This window comes from Ovis aries, chromosome 19 (genome assembly GCF_016772045.2).
Source record: "Ovis aries strain OAR_USU_Benz2616 breed Rambouillet chromosome 19, ARS-UI_Ramb_v3.0, whole genome shotgun sequence".
Taxonomy (NCBI): Eukaryota; Metazoa; Chordata; class Mammalia; order Artiodactyla; family Bovidae; genus Ovis; species Ovis aries.
The window spans coordinates 30,001,095-30,021,604 of NC_056072.1; the positions used below are offsets into that span (position 1 = coordinate 30,001,095).

The 20,510-nt window shown below is 43.6% G+C and overlaps 1 protein-coding gene across 4 annotated transcripts in view; it reads left to right on the forward strand.

The window, feature by feature from the left end:
• The window catches only part of EIF4E3 (eukaryotic translation initiation factor 4E family member 3), a 42,952-nt gene that overhangs the window by 17,755 nt on the left and 4,687 nt on the right, over positions 1-20,510 (forward strand). For 2 of the 4 annotated variants that reach the window (XM_060402194.1, XM_027958167.2), the window contains exons 3-6: positions 8,206-8,300; positions 9,872-9,932; positions 13,448-13,514; positions 17,194-17,349. In XM_060402194.1, coding sequence (XP_060258177.1) covers positions 8,206-8,300; positions 9,872-9,932; positions 13,448-13,514; positions 17,194-17,349 — 379 coding nt within the window. Of the gene's footprint in view, positions 1-8,205; positions 8,301-9,871; positions 9,933-13,447; positions 13,515-17,193; positions 18,206-20,510 lie in introns of those variants that run through there. The other 2 variants (XM_060402193.1, XM_060402192.1) reach the window with 2 other exon arrangements.

Below are 20,510 nucleotides of genomic sequence, written 5' to 3' on the forward strand. Positions count from 1 at the left end.
AAATGAAGCACTTGCCTGAGTCACAGCAGACTGCTCGCATAAGGATCCATTGAGCGGTTAGTCACACATTCTCAGTGAGGGCAAAACCTGATTCTTGGTAGGGAAACTGACCGTACTGGTTTCATACATTAAGCACAGATACGCATACGGTACGTATACAGATAACATAGTCTCTCGGTGGTATTAAAGTTTCGCAGTAAAGTGATTAGGAAAAGAGCTCCTTCAGCATCAGTTCAGTTCAGTTCAGTTCAGTCGCTCAGTTGTGTCCGACTCTTTGCGACCCCATGAATCGCAGCACGCCAGGCCTCCCTGTCCATCACCAGCTCCCGGAGTTCACTCAGACTCATGTCCATCGAGTCCCTGATGCCATCCAGCCATCTCATCCTCAGTCATCCCCTTCTCCTCCTGCCCGCAATCCCTCCCAGCATCAGAATCTTTTCCAGTGAGTCAACTCTTCTCATGAGGTGGCCAAAGTACTGGAGTTTCAGCTTTAGCACCATTCCTTCCAAAGAAATCCCAGGGCTGATCTCCGTCAGAATGGACTGGTTGGATCTCCTTGCAGTCCAAGGGACTCTCAAGAGTCTTCTCCAGCACCACAGTTCAAAAGCATCAATTCTTCGGCGCTCAGCCTTCTTCACAGTCCATACATGACCACAGGAAAAACCATAGCCTTGACTAGACGGACGTTAGTTCGAAAAGTAATGTCTCTGCTTTTGAATATGCTATCTAGGTTGGTCATAACTTTCCTTCCAAGGAGTAAGCATCTTTTAATTTCATGGCTGCAGTCACCATCTGCAGTGATTTTGGAGCCCCCCAAAATAAAGTCTGACACTGTTTCCACTGTTTCCCCATCCATTTCCCATGAAGTGATGGGACCAGATGCCATGATCTTCGTTTTCTGAATGTTGAGCTTTAAGCCAACTTTTTCACTCTCCACTTTCACTTTCATCAAGAGGCTTTTAGTTCCTCTTCGCTTTCTGCCATAAGGGTGGTGTCATCTGCATATCTGAGGTTATTGATATTTCTCCCGGCAATCTTGATTCCAGCTTGTGTTTCTTCCAGTCCAGCATTTCTCATGATGTACTCTGCATAGAAGTTAAATAAGCAGGGTGACAATATACAGGCTTGATGTACTCCTTTTCCTATTTGGAAGCAGTCTGTTGTTCCATGTCCATGCTGCTGCTGCTGCTAAGTTGCTTCAGTCGTGTCCGACTCTGTGCGACCCCATAGACGGCAGTCCACCAGGCTCCACCGTCCCTGGGATTCTCCAGGCAAGAACACTGGAGTGGGTTGCCATTTCCTTCTCCAACGCATGAAAGTGAAAAGTGAAAGTGAAGTTGCTCAGTCGTGTCTGAATCTTCAGGATCCCATGGACTGCAGCCCACCAGGCTCCTCCGTCCATGGGATTTTCCCGGCAAGAGTACTGGAGTGAGGTGCCATTGCCTTCTCTGTCCATGTCCATAGTGGGGTGATAATGAAACACTGCCCTAAGGGGTCAGGAAATTCTGTCCTATGCCTGATGTGTCTGTCCCCCTCCATTTCCTCATCTGTAAAACTGACATAGATAATAGCAGTTCTGCTCCGTGAGGTAGAATAAGGGATTAAGTGAGATTGCATAGCTCTTAGTAGTGCTTGGCACTTCATAAGCCCTCACCTGTCAACAGCTTTTACAAAAGCCAACACTTTTGTAATGAAAGTAGACCCTGACAGTCCTGCCCTTTAACTTCATCAGCTAACCAGGGAGGATGTGGGCTGGGGTGTAGTAAGGTGGTCACATTGCCTGGGTTAGTATCTCACATCTTCCACTTAGTAGCTGGGGCAAGTTGTTTTGCTTCTCTGTATCTGTTTACTTATCTCTAAGATGGGAATAATCTGATACAGGTTGTATGAGTTTGTGAGAAGGAAATGGCATAGGACTTAAAAACACATAGTAAGTGCGTGATAATAATGATAAATTCATCTGCCATTATTTCTCCGCTTCTCTTGGAACATCTTCTTGTACTTCCCACAGTCATTTTTTTAATTGTATTGCTGTATAGTTGCTTTACGATGTTGTGTTGGTTTCTGCTGTACAGCGCAGTGAATGAGCTATATGGATACATATATCCTCTTTTTGGGGTTTCCTCCCCATTTAGGTCACCGCAGAGTGTTGAGTAGAGTTCCCCTGTGCTGTACAGCACGTTATCATTAGTAATCCCTTTTATGCATAGTGGTGTCTAGGTGTCAGTCCCAGCCTCCCAGTTCACCCCACCCTGCCCCTTTCCCCGCTGGGTGTCCATACATTTGTTCTTTACATCTGTGTCTCTGTTTCTGCTTTGCAGATAGGTTCATCTGTATCATTTTTCCTAGACTCCACCTAAATACGTTAATATACAACATTTGTTCTCTTTCTGACTTACTTCACTCTCTGACAGTCCCATTCATGTCTCTGCAGATGGCGCAATCTTATTTTTTTCTCTCGATTTTTTATGGCTGAGTAATATTCCATGGTATATGTGTGCAGCACCTCTGTCGTCCTTTCCGCCATCGATGGCCATTTAGCTTGTTTCCATGTCCTGGCTATCATGCATATAGTGCCACAGTGAACAGTGGGGTGCCTGTGTCTTTCTGACTCTCAGTCATGTTTTAAATTCTGTGTACCACGGCTTCTAGATGATTTCAGGCAATTATTCCCCAGATTATACCACTGCAAATACCTCTACTTAATGAAGACATGTTTAACTTATCCGTAGGTTTGGGGATTTCAGCCTGTATCCTTAATATCAGTGAATAGTTTTTAGTGTTTGAGAACTAGCCTGGGTGCTGATTTTAAAATCATTTGCGAATATGCTTTTTCTCTACTCTCTTTTTGTTCTGTGATGGTAGGTTTATTCTTGACTGTTCACTCTGCCGGTACTAAAAAATTTACATCCCCTAATTATGTCTGTTTTTCCTTCATGCATGTTTAGATGCAACGTAAGGATCATGTGTTATTATTGATTGCTTTCTGTAAGGACGTAGCATGTCTTGTACTTTGAGGCCCTCAGCAAGTCAAGGATGCAGATGGAGGTAGAAGAGGAATTGTTATCCCTATTGATCAGCTGGAGGGACTGAGTCTGGGAGGTTAGTGGCCCAGAACATGTGGTGGAAACAGCCCGTCATGCTGTGTCTCTGGGACCGGAAGTCCCTCCTCCTCTAGGTCCATCCTTTTGCTTTTGCTCCTCCCTGACCGAGGAGTAGATGGATGAGGCCTGCGCCTCCAGCCGGCCCGGTGACCCTTGCTAAGGACACACTCATCACAGCCAACAATAATGCCCTCTGCTTAGAGTTAAATTTATTTCCTACTTTATGGCCTTTCTTGGAAAATTCCATGTTTCATTTAGATGTGTTTTCCAGACAGCCTATTGATTTCTTTTACTCTTGTGTAAACATTTCCAAATTTTCCACATTTCTCCTGTGTTTTTATGTCCTGAACGGATGCAGCACAGAATAGAAGACAGCTTCTGAACAAGCTTGATGGGAGAGAGCTACCAGCCAGAAGCAGTTTGCAGGGGAGGGCTCTGTTGCTACCAAAATTTCAGCCCTGAAAGCCCATTCCTGTACAGCATTCTAACCCACTTTGTTGCTGTGAGCTGCTCAGTCATGTCTGACTCTTTACAACCCCATGGACTGCAGCATGCCAGGCTTCCTTGTGCTTCCCCATCTCCCAGAGTTTGCTTAAATTCATGTCCATTGAGCCAGTGATGCTATCTAACCATCTGATCCTCTGCTGCCCCCTTCTCCTTTTGTCTTCAGTCTTTCCCAGCATCAGGGTCTTTTCCAGCGAGTCAGCTCTTTGCATCAGGTGGCCAAAGTGTTGGGACTTCAGCGTCAGCATCAGTCCTTCCAATGAATATTCATGGTTGGTTTTCTTTAGGATTGACTGGTTTGATCCCCTTACAGTCCAAGGGCGTGGCAACACCTTAAAGGTGATACCTGAGGTGTCTCATTGTTCGATGTCCTACCCAGTGGTCCTGTAAATTGATGGACATTTTGCTTAAATTTAAAGAAAAGAGAAACTTCACATTTCTTCTGTAAATGAATGTCCAACACTGTTTATTGTAAACTGAAAGTCTTCGTAAGAATACATGTGCGTGCTAAGTCGCTTCAGTCATGTCTGACTTAGCTCGACTTTTCTCTGTTTCTCTCAATGTGTGAACCTCATTAGCTCCCTAATTCAGACGTTGTTTTTCATTCACTGACTTCTTGCATGGTGGGAAATTGCCCTGATTCTAGCCTTCATCTTCCTTGCTCCCCAACAGTCCTCCAAACTTTGGTTCTTACTTTAAGTCAAGCCCTTTGGAATTCAAAGCAAAACCCATTTCTCTCTCAAGTACCTAGCTTTCCCAAGTCAGAAGCACTTTGCTTTCAGCCTGTTGTGTCCGCTATGATTGAAAAACATCCATTAAGCTCTCTGTAGTTGCCTTCTTTCTTCTGGGCTCTGTCTGCCCTTTCCATAAACACCATTGATTCAGTTGGTGGGATGCAAGCCCCAGCCAATTAGAATTACCCAAGGAATGAAAATGTTTGTTTAAAGATACTTTCAAAGATTCGTATGCTGTGACCCTCAGAAGAAATTGTGGATTTTGGTTTCTTTTTTCCTTTGGAGGTGTATTTGCTCGATTCTAATTTTTTTTTGTTGGTATACTACGTTGTCTGTCTCCATGTGGCGTTTTTTCATCTCATGTATTTTCAAATTTATTCTCTCTCTTTTTTTTTTTCTTCAGAACATTCAGTAAAAAACTGAGGAGGAAATTTGCCAATTTTCCTGGCAATGATTAATGATCTATTTGGCAAAAACTGTCAGGAGGAGCATAATTGCTTCATCAGAACTAGTAGGTTGGGGATTTATCAAGTGGACACCATTGTCTAGTGACTGTAACCACTCCTGAGACTCATCACAGCACCCTGCCCCTCACTGATGTCCATACATGTTGACTGAATAAATGATGTTGGACTTTTCCCTACCTCTCCTCCAGTTATCATTAAGTCTTTTGAAAAGAAAAACACTTCATCATTTTAAATAAATATTGTGCTTAGTTCTATTGTAATATACTGTTTGCAGGCCAGTTAGAATTAATTCTAAGTTTACAGGCTTTTGAAATCTATTTGCAAGTTTCTATCAATGATAAAACATAGATGTTTCAACGAAAATAAAAGTGTGTTATGGAGAGCATGACCAGGAATTCTCCAGCTTCCAGGGAAACGGCGCTTTTACTTGCGCAGGAAAGGAGGCGGCACAAGGGACTGTGTGATGCTGGCTTCCTCCCTCCAGCTCTTTCTCCATCACACGTGCCTGACGAGTAGTCTACACACTGGGTGAGGTTTGCAGTAAGGAAACAGATTGACTTTGTGCTGTGGACTTTAATGGGGCTGTTTTTAATGAAGTTACCACACATTTCACTCTCATGTTCTGTTCCTGCACAAGCATGCAAATATGGGCTTGAATAAGTACATTAGGTCAGACTAAAGTCTTTTACTGTATCTTCTTGGACTGTAATCTCCTCCTCTCAGATTTGCCAAGACTAACAAAATCAGTTGTCCATTTGTGTTTTCAAGGAAACTTCTAAAGTCACACACTAGCACAATCCTTAGTGTGTTGTTCTTAAGTTTGGAATGGGAGAAGTATTTTGTTGTGTTTTCCATGGTGCCTCAAACACTGGGTGAAAAGTTAAGATTTGAGAACTTTGGCAGGTGTTCTAGCCTGGGATCCCTTTTAGGAAACTTGAAGTTTCCCAGGTCTGAAGTCGTCTTGGTGAAAGCAGGCATTTATATTCTAGCATAAATGTGTTCATAAATTCTGCACAGGTCCTTGCCATATCATTGTGGAAGTCCCAGGCTAGAGCTAAGGCAGCAACATAGCCAGTAATTAAGGGAACCTGCTGGTGGGAAATGGTCTTCAATGGTGCCCCTCACTCTGTGACCTCATGACCTGTTCCATGGCTTCTAGGATTGGAGAAAGATGTGCCTAAAATGGGTCGTAGTGTCTGCAGAGGAGGAAATTGCTGAGTGGTTAAGATCACAGGTTTTAGAGTCCATGTGCCTGGCCTCAAATTCCAGCTCTGCCTATTCACACCCATACCACAGACCAGAAATGAAATATTGGGATAATCTTACTATTTGCACCGATTGCAACCATTTATATGGTAGGTGTTTCCACAAAGATAGGCATCTGTTTGATGACTTACAGAGTTATTTTCAGCTACTCCCTACTTTAGCACTGTTTAGTATAAGGAACACTGATGCTGCTGCTGCTGCTAAGTCGCGTCAGTCGTGTCCGACTCTGTACGACCCCATAGACGGCAGCCCACCAGGCTCCCCCGTCCCTGGGATTCTCCAGGCAACAACACTGGAGTGGGTTGCCATTTCCTTCTCCAATGCATGAAAGTGAAAAGTGAAAGTGAAGTCGCTCAGTCGTGTCCGACCCTCAGTGACCCCATGGACTGCAGCCCACCAGGCTCCTCTGTCCATGGGATTTTCCAGGCAAGAGTACTGGAGTGGGGTGCCATTGCCTTCTCCGAAGGAACACTAGGTATTCTTATTAAATCTGTTGTCAAGTAGGGTGTGTTTCTTTTGCCTTCACTTTTATTTTACCATTCATTATAGCTGGCCTTGCAATGAATCCAGCTTTAATTTTCACACAACATGGGCTGAAACAACCCGATAAGATTGTTTTATCTGTGTTCGATGAGAGGATTATCGTTCAGCATAGATAAAATGTCATTCCATCTATGCTACCCTTGGATTCATTTTTCTAATTGTTCTCTTGCTTGTTCTGTTCTCCTCAGATCCACTAGGAGTCCCAGTTTTCCTTGACTTAACCTCAGCACACAGAATATTGTTTCTCATTTGTATAGTGATTCTGTGCATAAATATGTTCATAGTGCAGTGATTCTCAGGCCTGTTCTGAGCAAACTGGGACGAGTTCTCTCCTGTGTATACCTAGTCTTTGTCCTAAGCCTGGCAATCATTCCAAACAGTCATGCTGGGGGATTAGTCTGTGTGCCTCAGTTTCTTTATCCATAGAACAAGGCTAATAATTACACCTTCTATTGAGATTGTCTTTAGGATAAATTTCATAAACATGTAGACGTTCAGAGACCAAATTCTGGCCCTGTTAATGTTCCTGCTATTATTCTCATTGTTACTATTACTCTACTGTTTTTACGTAACCTGTTTCTGACTACCAGCTACCATGTGTATTAGTTCCAGCTGCTCTAACAGAATACTGTTTAGTTCAGTTCAGTTCAGTTCAGTCACTCAGTCGTGTCTGACTCTTTGCGACCCCATGAATCGCAGCACGCCAGGCCTCCTTGTCCATCACCAACTCCCGGAGTTCACTCAGACTCACGTCCATCGAGTCAGTGACGCCATCCAGCCATCTCATCCTCTGTTGTCCCCTTCTCCTCCTGCCCCCAATCCCTCCCAGCATCAGAGTCTTTTCCAATGAGTCAACTCTTTGCATTGTCTGTGCGTGGTAGAGAGAACTCTCTTCCTTTCCTTATCAGGACACCAATACCATCATGGTGCATGGGGTGTTCCATCCTTATGGCCTGATTTTGTCCCAAAGACCCCACCTCCTAATACCATCCCAGTGGGGTCTTGGGTTTCACTCTGTGAATTTGGGGAGCACACAGACATGGAATTCATAACACCTTGTATCTTGGGGAACTTGTTGCTTTGTCAGCTGAGCTGTTCGTTTTTTCCTGCTGGGAGAGGAAAGGAAGTGGGGAGTTTCCTGTTTGCCTCCTGTATACCCCCTCCCCCAATCCAAAGTGTAACAGACTCTTTCTAGGCTTAGAAGACAGAGTCTGTGTTACAAGGAAATACGGTTCAGTACATATATTCAGCACTACTGACTTTATTATATGCCATCTACGTGTCAGAAAAATCATTAGCAAGATCCTTACGCAGTTTTATGTGGAGACACATTGCATAAGAATGGTTGCTTAATAACCATAGTTTCGTGAAGCATACAACTTGGCCCGACTTCAGAAAAGAACGTTCTTTAATGTTATGTTACATTTCCTAGCAGAAAATTATAAAGAATACTGAGAAAAATCTAGTTTGAATGGATAGGACTTAATGAGAACCTGATATTTTTTTTCTTTAATACGTTAGTTTTACAATCTAGCAGTACAGTAAGTCAATACTGGCTATATTAAACAAAGTGTTTTTCTTTTAAAGATATTCTGGAGTGTGTACAATAATATTCCTCCTGTGACTAGCCTGCCTTTGAGATGCAGTTATCATTTAATGAGAGGAGAGAGGCGGCCACTCTGGTAAGTGTCTTCTGTATAATTCGCAGTTATGGTGGGAGGGAAATGATTGTAAACTTAATAAAATGTTTACCTTCATGCCAAATTGGAATGCCACAGTAATTTTCTCCTAGTGATGCTGCCATGATTTAATTTTGAAATAGGCCCTGCCCGCCATCCCTTTCTCCTTGTGCCCCAGGATGGTGAGTAGGTATCTCAGCATCTGCCCATGGCAGACCCTGCCACGGCCTCTCCATAAGTAGGTCCTCAGTAGCTCACTGAAGGGCCCATGCAGGTCTTTGTTTGGGGGTGCAGCATCATTTGGGTTTCTTCTTTCACTTGTTCAGCAATGACCTGGACAGTGCAATGAGAAAGCTTATAGGCTTAGGGAAGGTGAGGGGACAGATGTGGTGCCCAGGAACCGTGCATGAACAAAGATCACGTCCCCGCAGACATACCTCACATGGACCACCTAGGAAGTGTATGATGCTGATCTCGGCCCACAGTCCAGGGGAAGCTGTCTTTCTTCTCTAATGGCTGGGGTGGTGCTGAGTGGGGGGAAGAGTAAGCCACTTGGCCTCAGCTGGAATCCCAGTTAATAGTGAATCTTTGTATCATGTTCCTTGAATCTTCTAAGTCATTTACTCATTAATAGAAGGGAAATGTACCTTAACTTTTTGAGAGTAAATGACAGAAACCTAAACTGAGCCAAAACTGGAATCTTTGGGCCTCTGTAGCTAGATAGTCTTCTGATGGGGCTAATTTCGGGCAGATCTGGGTGCTTGGTTGTTACTGGGACTCTGACCCTCGGTGGCAGATTCGCCTTGCTTTCCTCTGCTTTGGTTTCATTTTCAGGCAGGTTCTCCCATTTAGGTGACAAAATGGCTTTCCTAGGCTCGTCTTTCACCCTGCAAGTTCATCAGTGTCAGCATTCACCAGCCCCAATAAAATGCCAGGGCAGGCTCTCTCTGGCCCCATGTGGGTCATCTTTCCATCCCTGGCCAACCCCAAAGACTAGGAGGAGACAACATTCTCACGGGCAGACCTGGGTCATGAGCCTATCTTTAAAGCTAGGGTGTGAAATCAGCCATATCAGAAAGTGTCTGACATAAGAGTAGAGGACAGGAAGCTATTTAAAGGGAGATTGGGGTGCTCTTGCCAGAAGGGGGAGCAGTTACTACAGTGGGAAGCAGCAGATACCTTATACAGGAGTTGAGTCTCCCATTAAACTTGTGACACAGGGCTGAAAGGCCAGTCAGAGGAGGCGATGTCAAGAACGTGACGTGGAGATGTAAAAGCCCCCACCCCTGTTAGGCACTTGCAGTCCCTCCCAGATACTCTGGGGAGCCTCTCTGCACCCTTCCTTGAGGATGATCATCTTCCCTGCCCTTCTAGCCACTGAATCCCACTCCCTTCTCCATCGCCTTCCTTTTTCTTTCATCCGCTTCTGTTTCCAGTACAACAGACAGGGATGGGGAAGTTTATTGCAGGATGCTGCCTTGTCTTTTGTTTTTAATATCATGCGTTGTTAAACTAGATGTGTGCAGGACCACATCATCCAGTACTATAACTTTGAACGTTGGTTTTTGATCCAGGGAAGAGGAGAGTAATGCTAAGGGTGGCGTGTGGAAGATGAAAGTCCCCAAGGACAGCACGGTAGGTTTGTTCTGATACTTTTCCATGAGCTGAAGTTGTTGATTGTATGTGATGAACCTATTGTGTGTTTCAGACAGTCCACCTAGTAGACTCAGAACAGGACTGGGAGTGAGAAATTCAATTCTGAACTTGGTGGTTTTCTTTTTTATTTTAGACTTTATTTTCCATTGGGGTATAGCTGATTAATAGGCTTCCCAGGTGGTGCTAAGTGATAAAGAACCCGCCTGCCAGTGCAGGAGACATAAGAGACTTGGGTTCGATCCCTGGGTCAGGAAGATCCCACTCCAGTATTCTTGCCTGGAGAATGCCATGGACAGAGGAGCCTGGCAGGCTACAGTCCACAGGGTTGCAAAGAGTCAGGCACGACTTGAAGCAGTTTAGCAGCAGCAGCAGCAGCATAGCTGATTAACAATGTGTGATAGTTTCAGGTGAACAGTGAAGGGACTCGGCCATACATATACACGTATCCATTCTTCCCCAGACTCCCCTCCCTTCCAGGCTGCCGTGTAACATTGAGCAGAGTTCCACAGTAGGTCCTTGTTGGTTATCCATGAAATATAGCAGTGTGTACATGTCCATCCCAAACTCCAGTCTTGGTGGTTTTCTATCTTAAACACTGTCACCTTGAAAATACACTGTGAGTCTCTGTAGAAATGGAGTAATAGTATGACTGTATCATAGAGTCTGAACAACTCCATACCTGTAAACTTTACCAAAAAGCTAATTATGGTTGTGTTGTCCTCCCCAGCCATAGCCAGCATGTGGGAGTAGGTTTACATAAGTGAGAAGCAGGACCCTTCCCAGCAAAGGCTCGTCCCTTCCCCACTGTAACGACCAACACTCCTGAGAGTGATCCCGGCTTGGAGGGTCTGGACGCATGGGAGGGGTTGCATCTCAGTGTACTTTGGGGTTTGATGCAGGGCTGTGCTGAGTCTCTTTCTGGGGCTGATGCAAACCTGGGTGGTGGCATGTCCTGCTGGGGCACTGATCGGTGGTGGTCATGCCTCAGAAGCCTGAGTTTCCTAAGAGTGGCCTCTACTTCATTATACTCACTGAAAAGAACATTCAAATCTGCTCTGAAGCCTTGGGAAACCAAAAGTTTCTTTCAAAATGGATGTGAGGACTGACAGTCTCACCTTTTCATGGTTTCTTTCATATGGAGAAGTGCAAAGAATTGAAACATCTCTAGGGACCTATAGGCTTGACCAGGCATTGCTGAAGCTGAAACCTCAGTACTTTGGCCACCGGATGGGAAGAACTGACTCATTGGAAAAGACCCTGATGCTGGGAAAGATTGAAGGCAGGAGGACTGAAGGGGACGACAGAGGATGAGATGGTTGGGCGGCATCACCGACTATGAGTTTGAGCCAGCTCCAGGAGTTGGTGATGGACAGGGAACCCTGGCGTGCTGCAGTCCACCCCTCTTTGTGGGGTCACAAAGAGTTGGACACAACTGAGTGACTGAACTGAATGGAAAGATATGACCCAGTTTGTTTCTTAAAAATGCAAACTATCATTAAGGTGCCTAGCTACAAGATTTGCCTATTATTTGATATATAGGATTTAAAAAACGTCAGGGGAGGGAATTCCCTGGTGGTCCAGTGGCTAAGACTCTTTGCTCCCAATGCAGGGGGGCTTGGGTTCGATCCTTGATCAGGGAACTAAATCCTGCATGCTGTCATTTTGAATTTCCGTGAAAACAGGTTTTCCTTGTCACGTTTTTTTTTTACTCACGGTAGATGTTGAACTCCAGTGGAAACGATCATGATGGGTGAAAAGTAGCTGAAAGATGTTTGTTCTCCCTCCTGGTCAGCTCACTCAAGCACATTCAGTCAGAAATAATAACGCCTTCACGACTGTAGAAATGTCCTCATCCCAAGCCACTCAGCCCTCTCTTCTTTGCTGACCAGCGGGAGTCTGGTGGGCTGGCCTTGTCTGCAGTCACTGTGGGACAGGGAACGTTTCCTTCCCATAACTTCCTCTCGACACACTCACCTTCACCCCTGATAGCATAAGAGACTGCAGACGGGACAGAGAGGAAACGGAAAGGGAGGGCTTCTAGGTGGGTGGGAGGTAGGCCAGGGTCTAGGAAAGAGAAAAGAAAACCCTCTTTGAGAAGGAAAAGTCATTACTGTTCACTGCTGTGGTCTTGGTTAAAAATTCAGCGAGGCTGCTTTCAGCTCATTAGAACATGATGATAACAAACACTTATTATAGTTAATATATACTGGGCAGCTGGTCCAGAGCACACGCGCAGCTATTTATGGAACAGATCTTAAATCTTCAGCCCTGTTGTTGCAGTCACAGTACTGAGCCCGTCAAATACATATGTTGACTAATTTCATGGTCACAGCAACCCTGGGAGGTCGGTCCTTTTATTACTCCCTGTTCACCAAAGGGAAACTGATGCTCAGAGAGGCTGATAGCCGGCCTGGGGCATAGGTAGTCAGCCGGCTATCATGTTTCAAACCCAGTTCTGACAGAGTTCAGAGCACATACACCACGACAAGGAAGAGATCCAGGATGAAGAGCTTTTCGAGGAGAAACCAGAAGAACTTGGAGGCCTCCAGTTACCTGTGTGTGGACACTGGCTGTTGATGGCTGGTGTTAGTAGGAGTCAGAGAGGCTCAGTTTTTCTCATTGGGAAGGAGTGGACCAGAAAGTGAAACTGAAAAGTGAAAGTGTTAGTTGCTCAGTTGTGTCCGACTCTTTGCAGCCCCGCAGACTGTAGCCTGTCAAGGCTCCTCTCTCTATCCATGGAATTCTCCAGGCAAGAATACTAGAGTGAGTTGCCATTCCCTTCTCCAGGGGATCTTCCTGACCCAGAAATCAAACCTGGGTCTTCCACATTGCAGGCAGACTCTTTACCACCTGCACTGATTCTTTGAGGGGAATGCACGTCTGCACACACACACACACATAATACACACAGTTAAGTTATTTAGCAGAAACAGAATGCCTTCAAGTGAACAGAAATCTCCAGGTCTCCAGCCCTCAATAAACCAGAAATTTCTTCAAGTGTTCTTCACTTGTGTAACCTTGGAAATGCTTTATAAACTTCAAGAAAAAAAGCAAAGGGTTTTTGAGGAGGATTTTACTAATAGCATTCACTTACAACCAGCTGATACATTTTGAATCAGAGAGAGAGAGATTAGAAAATCCTAGGTCATTTGAATGCATTTTTCCCACATTCTTCTCAAATTCATCCCAGGTGGCACTCAAGATTAGCTTTGCCACGTTAAACATACAGTTTCGTGGACACAGAGTTTGTGACTTGGGATCCCTTGTATCTTTCTGTGCAAAGTGATGTGTAAAACAGTATGATCTGTGCCACCACGTGAGTGTTCACACCCATGGTTCAGCCACATCTGTGGGCCTGTAGTACAGGTGTGGATAGGGCGTGAGAGCTGAAAGAAAAAGTGACCTGTGTAGCTCCTGAAGATAATTGTTTAAAAACGTGTATGTGTTTCTCTTCTTCGGTTCTGGCGTGTTTTTTTATTCTCTTCCCACACAAGTCCACAGTTTGGAAAGAGTTGCTGTTAGCGACTATCGGGGAACAGTTCACAGACTGTGCCGCCGCAGGTAACGATGCTCTCAGCTCTGGTCATCCCCACTTGCGTGCGCTTGGCTTGTGCTTTCCCCCTGCTGACGTTTGTTTCCATATGTTTGGCTTTTGCATATCTCAGGGTCGTTTATTTTGTCACTGTGACGTTTACTTAGCTTTTTTCCGTGTGATCATGGTGTTTCAATGTTACATGTGTAGGTACATATGTATATTTACATATTTGTCTGTTATGTGCATATACGTATGTGTGTATGTTTATATATGTATGTATTTTTTGCACATATAGCTCGTCTTCATAGTATCCATGACCATCTGTCCAAGATAAATAGGTAGGAAAAAAGGAAAAAAAATTATTTCTTAAGTTGAAGTATAATTGGCATACAGCACTGTATTTGTCCCAGGAGAAAATGAAATTTGACATTGATTCCTAACACAGTTGGTGGTAGGTTTTCTTTGTCCATTCCAACCCTTCCAGAAGAGGCAGGTATGTTTGTTGGCTGCTGAAGTTTGTAGTTAAGCTGGCACGATCCTTTCTGTCTCTCCATCCCTCGCCCTTGCTGTCTGTCCTCTTCATCCCTCTGCTCAGAATGAGCCACAAAGGGGAGGTGGGGCTGAATCACCATTAGTGCCTATGATCCCACAGCTAAGGCCAAAATGTAAAGTCTTCAGGACTTTACAGACCATTTTCAAATACTGAATGAGCTCTGAGAGCCCTGTGAATGCATTTCTATTTTGCATTTTTCAATCGAAGTATAGTTGATGTACAAAATGTGTAAGTTAACATGTGCCCAACCTAGTCATAGTCACAGTTTCCCAAGGTCATATACTCCCTCTGTAGTCATTACAAAATACTGACTCTCTTCCTCAAGCTGCACAACAGCCCTGCAGCCTATTTTTTTACCTAATAGTTTGTACCTCTCAATTCCTTTACCCGTTTTTATTTTGCTTTGTTTTTTTGTCATGAAACCACTCAAAGAGGAAAATTGAATTGCTAGTTTACAAATTTGTTTTCTTCTTGGGTAGTTCTTTTTGAATGCTTCTGAGAGGTAACATTTAGAATAACATTTTACCTGTTCAGCTTTCAGTTACAATTTCTTTTTAAGCTAATTGATATTGATTGATTTGCCCTCAGACTTCTTAAATGGTGCTGCCTTTGGGAACCCTCCTAGGCTTAGCCAGTTCCACGCAGGTTCCAGGTTCACCTCACTCACTGTTTCTTCATTTTACTTTCATTGTCCTTAATTGTTATACTTCTTTTTATTCACCGAAGACAGAACCTCGGTTAAGAGGAAACTGTCTTAAAGGTATAGGTCCCTTCTGTTTTAATAGAGGGTAGTTGGTAACTGTACAATATGTAGCCAAAAAACTGTGTCTTCATTGTGATTATAAACACATACATCCCTGGGAGTTTTCTGTATGAATTATTCCCATTTCTAGAACCAGGGAAAACAGTCTAAGTAACAATAAATAGCCAGGATTGAGCAAAGGAGGTGTATTGTTCTGTGGTTGACATCGGAATGAGAGCACTGTTAGCTATTAACCGCTGGCTCCTCATTAACCCAGCTCCACCACTGCAGCAGGGCAGCTAGTGTCTCCGGGCCTCACTTCCCTCATCTGCATACAGTGACTCCTCCTAGCTCTGATGTCTTGTGCTGCCAGTATCCTAGAATCGTCAGGGCCTTGCTGCTTGATGCTACTTGTGAATATTCCATACTGGCCGATGGATCTTCTTTTGCATACAGGCTGCAGCCTTCTTGTCATGCCCTTCTGAAAGTGCTGTGCCAGGAGGCTACACCAAGGTACCAAAAACCAGGCCACACTGAAACACTGACAGTTCAGCCTTTCCAGCACCAATCCATTCCAGCACCCTTTGGTGTACCAATGGTGTAGAAATGGGCAAAATCGAAAGACAAGAAAATGCTAATCTTCTCCTGGCTGAGCTTCATGACGATTCTTGACAGTGATCAATAAGGAAGCTTTCCTCTTTGCTTGCTGATTTTAAGTTCACATAAAATTTAACATTGAGCTCTAGCAAATATACTTTGAAGATAAAAGGAAAAATAAGAAACCTGTACATAAGACACACTTCTTGATGGGCTAATAAGTTTCCATGAATGGCCACGATCAGGTACTGTTTACTTTGGGGGGAGGGGATTTTTGTTGAATTGTGACATGTATACAGAGACGTACACAGACTATACTGTGTGTAGTTTGATAAACATTCCCAAAGTAAACAAATTCCCATAACTGGCATCCACGTCAAGGAACAGAACGTCCGTGGCCCTTCAGAATCTCTCCACACCCTGCCTCCCCGAAAGGTGGCCACCAGCCTGACTTCTGATACCTCCCGCTGATTTTGCCTGCTTTCACACATTTCTATACAGGGAATTATTTAGTATCATATCACACATATTTAGCCCGGAGTGAAATTTATTTTAAAAGGAAAGGGAAAGAGGGAATGAAGGCAAGAAGTGAAGGACGAAGAAAATAAAACGATTATTTTGCTGAAGATGAACCCCTCTAGTAATTGGACAGGCCCTCATTTATCGTGTATCTAAGTGCTGTAACCTTTTAATCCTCAGAAGACACACAGGAAAACTGACAATGTAAATATTGAGATGTGCAGATTTACCATAAAGACAATTAGGCAAAACGTATTCACTGCAGCACAGTTTCCTAACTTTGATAATGCTCATCATTCACATCTGACTCGTTGATGCTGAGTGTGCAGGGTCAAAGGGGTGACCCTATTTCAGTAATGTGCAGCCAGCACGTAAATCTGGAGTCAACAGGCTTTACTCCTGTCATTTTGCTGCTAATTACTATATAGAGAGTGCCTCCTTAGGACAGTACATAACCTTACTTTTCCAGCCACCAATTCTCAAATACCTACAAAACAGCCCCAAATCTGGAATTCAGTCTTAGAAAAAAAAAGACCTACATTAATCAAAGTAGAGAAATACTTTCCTGCCCATTCACTGAAGTGCTGTAATAACGGAGCCACACTTAGGCAATATTTGCTCTTACTTTATACACAGTGCTAACAGATGGTCATTGATTCTCTAGCCCACAGTTAAAATGCCCAGACCAGAAGGGGTATGGCTAGGGAGAAGCAGGAGAGAGCTAGGAGGATTAACAGGACAGGAGCAGACAAGCAAACCACAGAAAGCAGAATGAGCAACTCAGAACACGCAGTCTGGGTCCAGTTAGTGTTGGGGCCCAGAGTGCTAGCCACCCCGAGATCTCTGAATGGTTGGCAGGAAGTCAGGAGAAATCCTTGCTGTCCTTAACGACAGCCAAGCATCGAGGAACAGTTCATGTGAGTTCACTTGGCTTTCAGAGAGCCGAGCATTATGCAACTTGTTTTAGAAAAAGTCTCATCAAAACAGAGTTCCAAATAGTCCAAGGCTTCGGTAACATGTTAAAAAGGGCAAATTACTTATCTGGAAAATCTGTTTGGCCAGGACACTGTGTTTATCTAAGTCCCTGGATGAATGTGATGGGACCGCTACAGCTTTAGCTCACTAACTTGCTTTTGTCCAGTGATTTTCCCTTAGTATTTATCACGAGTTCTCTCATGCCACTTTCTTTTGACCATCTTCATAACCTACCAATAAAATGATAAGAGTTAAAAAGCCAACTCTGGAAGACTTGAAATGATCACTCATTTCTATTTTTCCCCTGCCTTCCCTTTAGATGATGAAGTAATAGGAGTTAGTGTCAGCGTCCGGGACCGAGAAGATGTCGTCCAAGTCTGGAATGTAAATGCCGCGTTAGTCGGTGAAGCCACTGTTTTAGAAAAGATCTATGAACTCCTGCCCCACATATCTTTTAAAGCAGTATTTTATAAACGTAAGTGCTTCATTTCCAGTTACTTCTTTCTAGCTTATTCTTTCATACTCTTAAGGACAGAAACTGTGTTGCCAAGGAGGTGCACGGAGAGTCACTTGAAATTCTATGATCCACTAAATAATTCAATAAAATACATTTATGGGTCTAAAAAAACAGTTTAGCTTTAGAAATTAAAATGAGATTTTGTCATCTAAACACATGTATCATAAAAAAAGAGATACATTATTGTTTTTGTTATTTCAAAAATTTAAACCTAATCTCAGACTTGTCATTCTTAGAAGAAATTGCCTTCTATTTGAAGCAACAATAACAAAAAAGTTATTATATGAGCTGGCAGGTAGATTTTCAATCATCCCTTCCTAAACAGGGATTTATAATGTGTAACATCTGTATTTGTGGAGGAACTCATTCTGAGCACAGGCATGATTGAACGTTCTACTGAAATGCTAATACGTCCTCATTACAGATGACTGTGACCCAGGAGAGAATGCACGCACAGTGGTGAAATGTTAACAGTATGAATAGGTGTGTGGACCCATTGTTTCCATCATGATTCATGTTCATTGCTTTTGTGTGCTCTTTTGAAAAAGTCATCTTTTTCATAATGAAAACAGCTTAGTGCTATTAAACCAATGTTTAGTAGATCAAACTGCAGGTTACAGTTTTAACAGTGAGTTAGAGGAAAGGATTGATAGCCCTGCACACGTATGATGAATTTCCTGTTTTCCCAAACTATTTCAAGAGTCAGTAACCCAATTTTTTTCAACCATGGTGTTTCATTGAATCTAAGATGCCTTTGATGATAAGTACTCTTTCAGTATTACTAAGAAAGAAAAATAAAAGTCTCCTAATTTAACTGTGACATGGTCTTAATTCCAGGGGTCCTCAAATGTGCAATGGGGAGGTCAGGGGGGAGTGCATCTTAGAATGAATGAAATACACTCCATGGCCGTTTTACTTTTCCCAACCCCTTATCAAAAAGAAGAAGAAAAAAATCAGACTTTCTTTTGTCAGTGTCTTACTATGGCATGAATCTAAGGCCTCCCTCTTAGGAATCATATAATGGCAAGCCCAGTGATTTAGGTTGTAAGCTATGGGACAGATCTCCTGCTGCAGATATCCAGAAGGTGTTGAGCTTCTGAGTTTTAAATGGAAGTTTATATAGAAGAGATAGAAGGTGGCACTACGCAAGTCGCTTAACTGATTGTGCAGCTTGGAAATCACATGTTTGTAGATGCAATTTGGATTTCTTCAGTTCAGTTTAGTCACTCAGTCATGTCTGACTCTTTGCGACCCCATGGACTATAGCACACCAGGATTCCTTGGGGGATGTTGGATTCCTCAGGGGACATTGATTGTATTTTCAACCCAGACGTTAATTGAAAGGTCACCAAGGGTCTTTTTTTTTTTTTTTTTCTCTACTCCCTGAGACTAACTCCAGCAGAAACTCTCCGAAAGGAAGTGTTTCACTGACGTTTATGAATGGAGCAAATGCGAGCCTTAGACCCAGCTCCCCTTATCCCTTCAAAGAGGAGGAAAGTGATTTGGAATCGTGAAGTCAGGCACTCTGGATTTTCATCCCATTTCAACACCGTGACCTCAAGCAAGTCACATTCTCTCATCCTTTCACTTTCCCTTGTTAATATTGAGGAGGTTGGTCTTAAATGATCTCCAAGGTCCCTTCTGCTTCAAAATTCTATGATTAAATTTCTAGCTAACCTGCTGTCAGGTAGCAGCAGACTCAATGTGATAGAAGTGTTTAGGCCACAGAGGTAATTAGGCCATCAGTGGTTAGGCAAGTTATTAGGGCAGTGAATAGCCAGGTAAGACGGTGCCAGGGTAGTCATCACTTCGATGTTGCAATGACTGGGGAGCAGGGGGAGAAAAAGGCCAAACAGAGAGGGGAACGTGCAGCTCCCTGAACTGACTCTCTTAGTGTAGACACCATTGTGAAAATTGCGACTTAGGCTGTGGGTCCTAGTAGAAATGCATATTTTGATAGTATAAATTATCATTCAAAAATTATTCAAATTGGGATTGGAAAAAACAAGCAGTTCTCTTTATTTATATGAAGCAGGCAGTCCTTTACTCAGTAGAGTTATATACCATCCACTGCAGAATTGATTTGGAAAAAGGAAGTTTGGGCAGAAACGTTCTTCATAGCTGGGTGAGGAACAATGATCCAGTGAGCCAGATTACAAACAGCCAACTCCATGCCTTTCCTCTGTCTTGTTAAAGTAGGATCCTGGTGTTAGTATTCAGGAGCCACTTGAAGTGTAGATATTCTATGAACAAAGAAACCTAATGAATTTGGGCCAGGCCTCCAGCCGGGTGGCTGAGAGTCAGGCTGTTGATAAAAGTTCTCTGTGCATTGGCTACAGATCGGTCGTTTGACCAAGAAACTGAAATGAAGAGAGACCTCCTCCCCCGCCACCCCCCAAATTCTGTTAGGTTCTTCAGAGCAGCTGAATGACAAATGTCTTCTGATGTGAGAATTGTTCAGAGCCAAGGTTGGCAAACTGCACTGTCAAACCAAATCTGCCACCTTCCCACCTGTTTTTGTATGGGCTGCAGCTGAGAATGGCTTTCACATTTTTCACTGGTTGGAAAAAAAATCGAAAGAAGAACTACATTTTGTAACATATGAACGTTCTATGAAATCCACATTTCATATACATATGTATATATAAAGCGTATTGGCGCCTAGCAATGCCCATTTGCTTACATATCATCTGCGGCTGTTTTCATGTTACAAGGGCAGAGTTAATAGTTGAGACAGAGACCCTGAGACCCACAGAGCCTAAGATGTGTATTCTCTGCCCTCTTCCAGAAGGAAGTTTGCTGATTCCTGGCTTTGAGCTTTTCTATATTCCCTTTCAGCCAGAGCTCACCTAAAGCCTGCCGAATTTTCTGTTTCTTAGAATGGCCCACCCCGCCACCTGATTCTGAATGTTCTGTTCTGTCTCCATAACCCATCGGAATTGAACTGTCTCAACGGTGACTGCCCCAAGCTGTCCCTCACACTTAGGAGTAATAAAAATCTGCAGACAGTCCCTTTCTCCTGACTGAATCATTTGGTGCCCAGTGTCACTAAGAGACCTGTGGCTTCCCACCTTGATCCAGCACTGATATATTTTATTGCACAGCAGGCCATGTTTTCT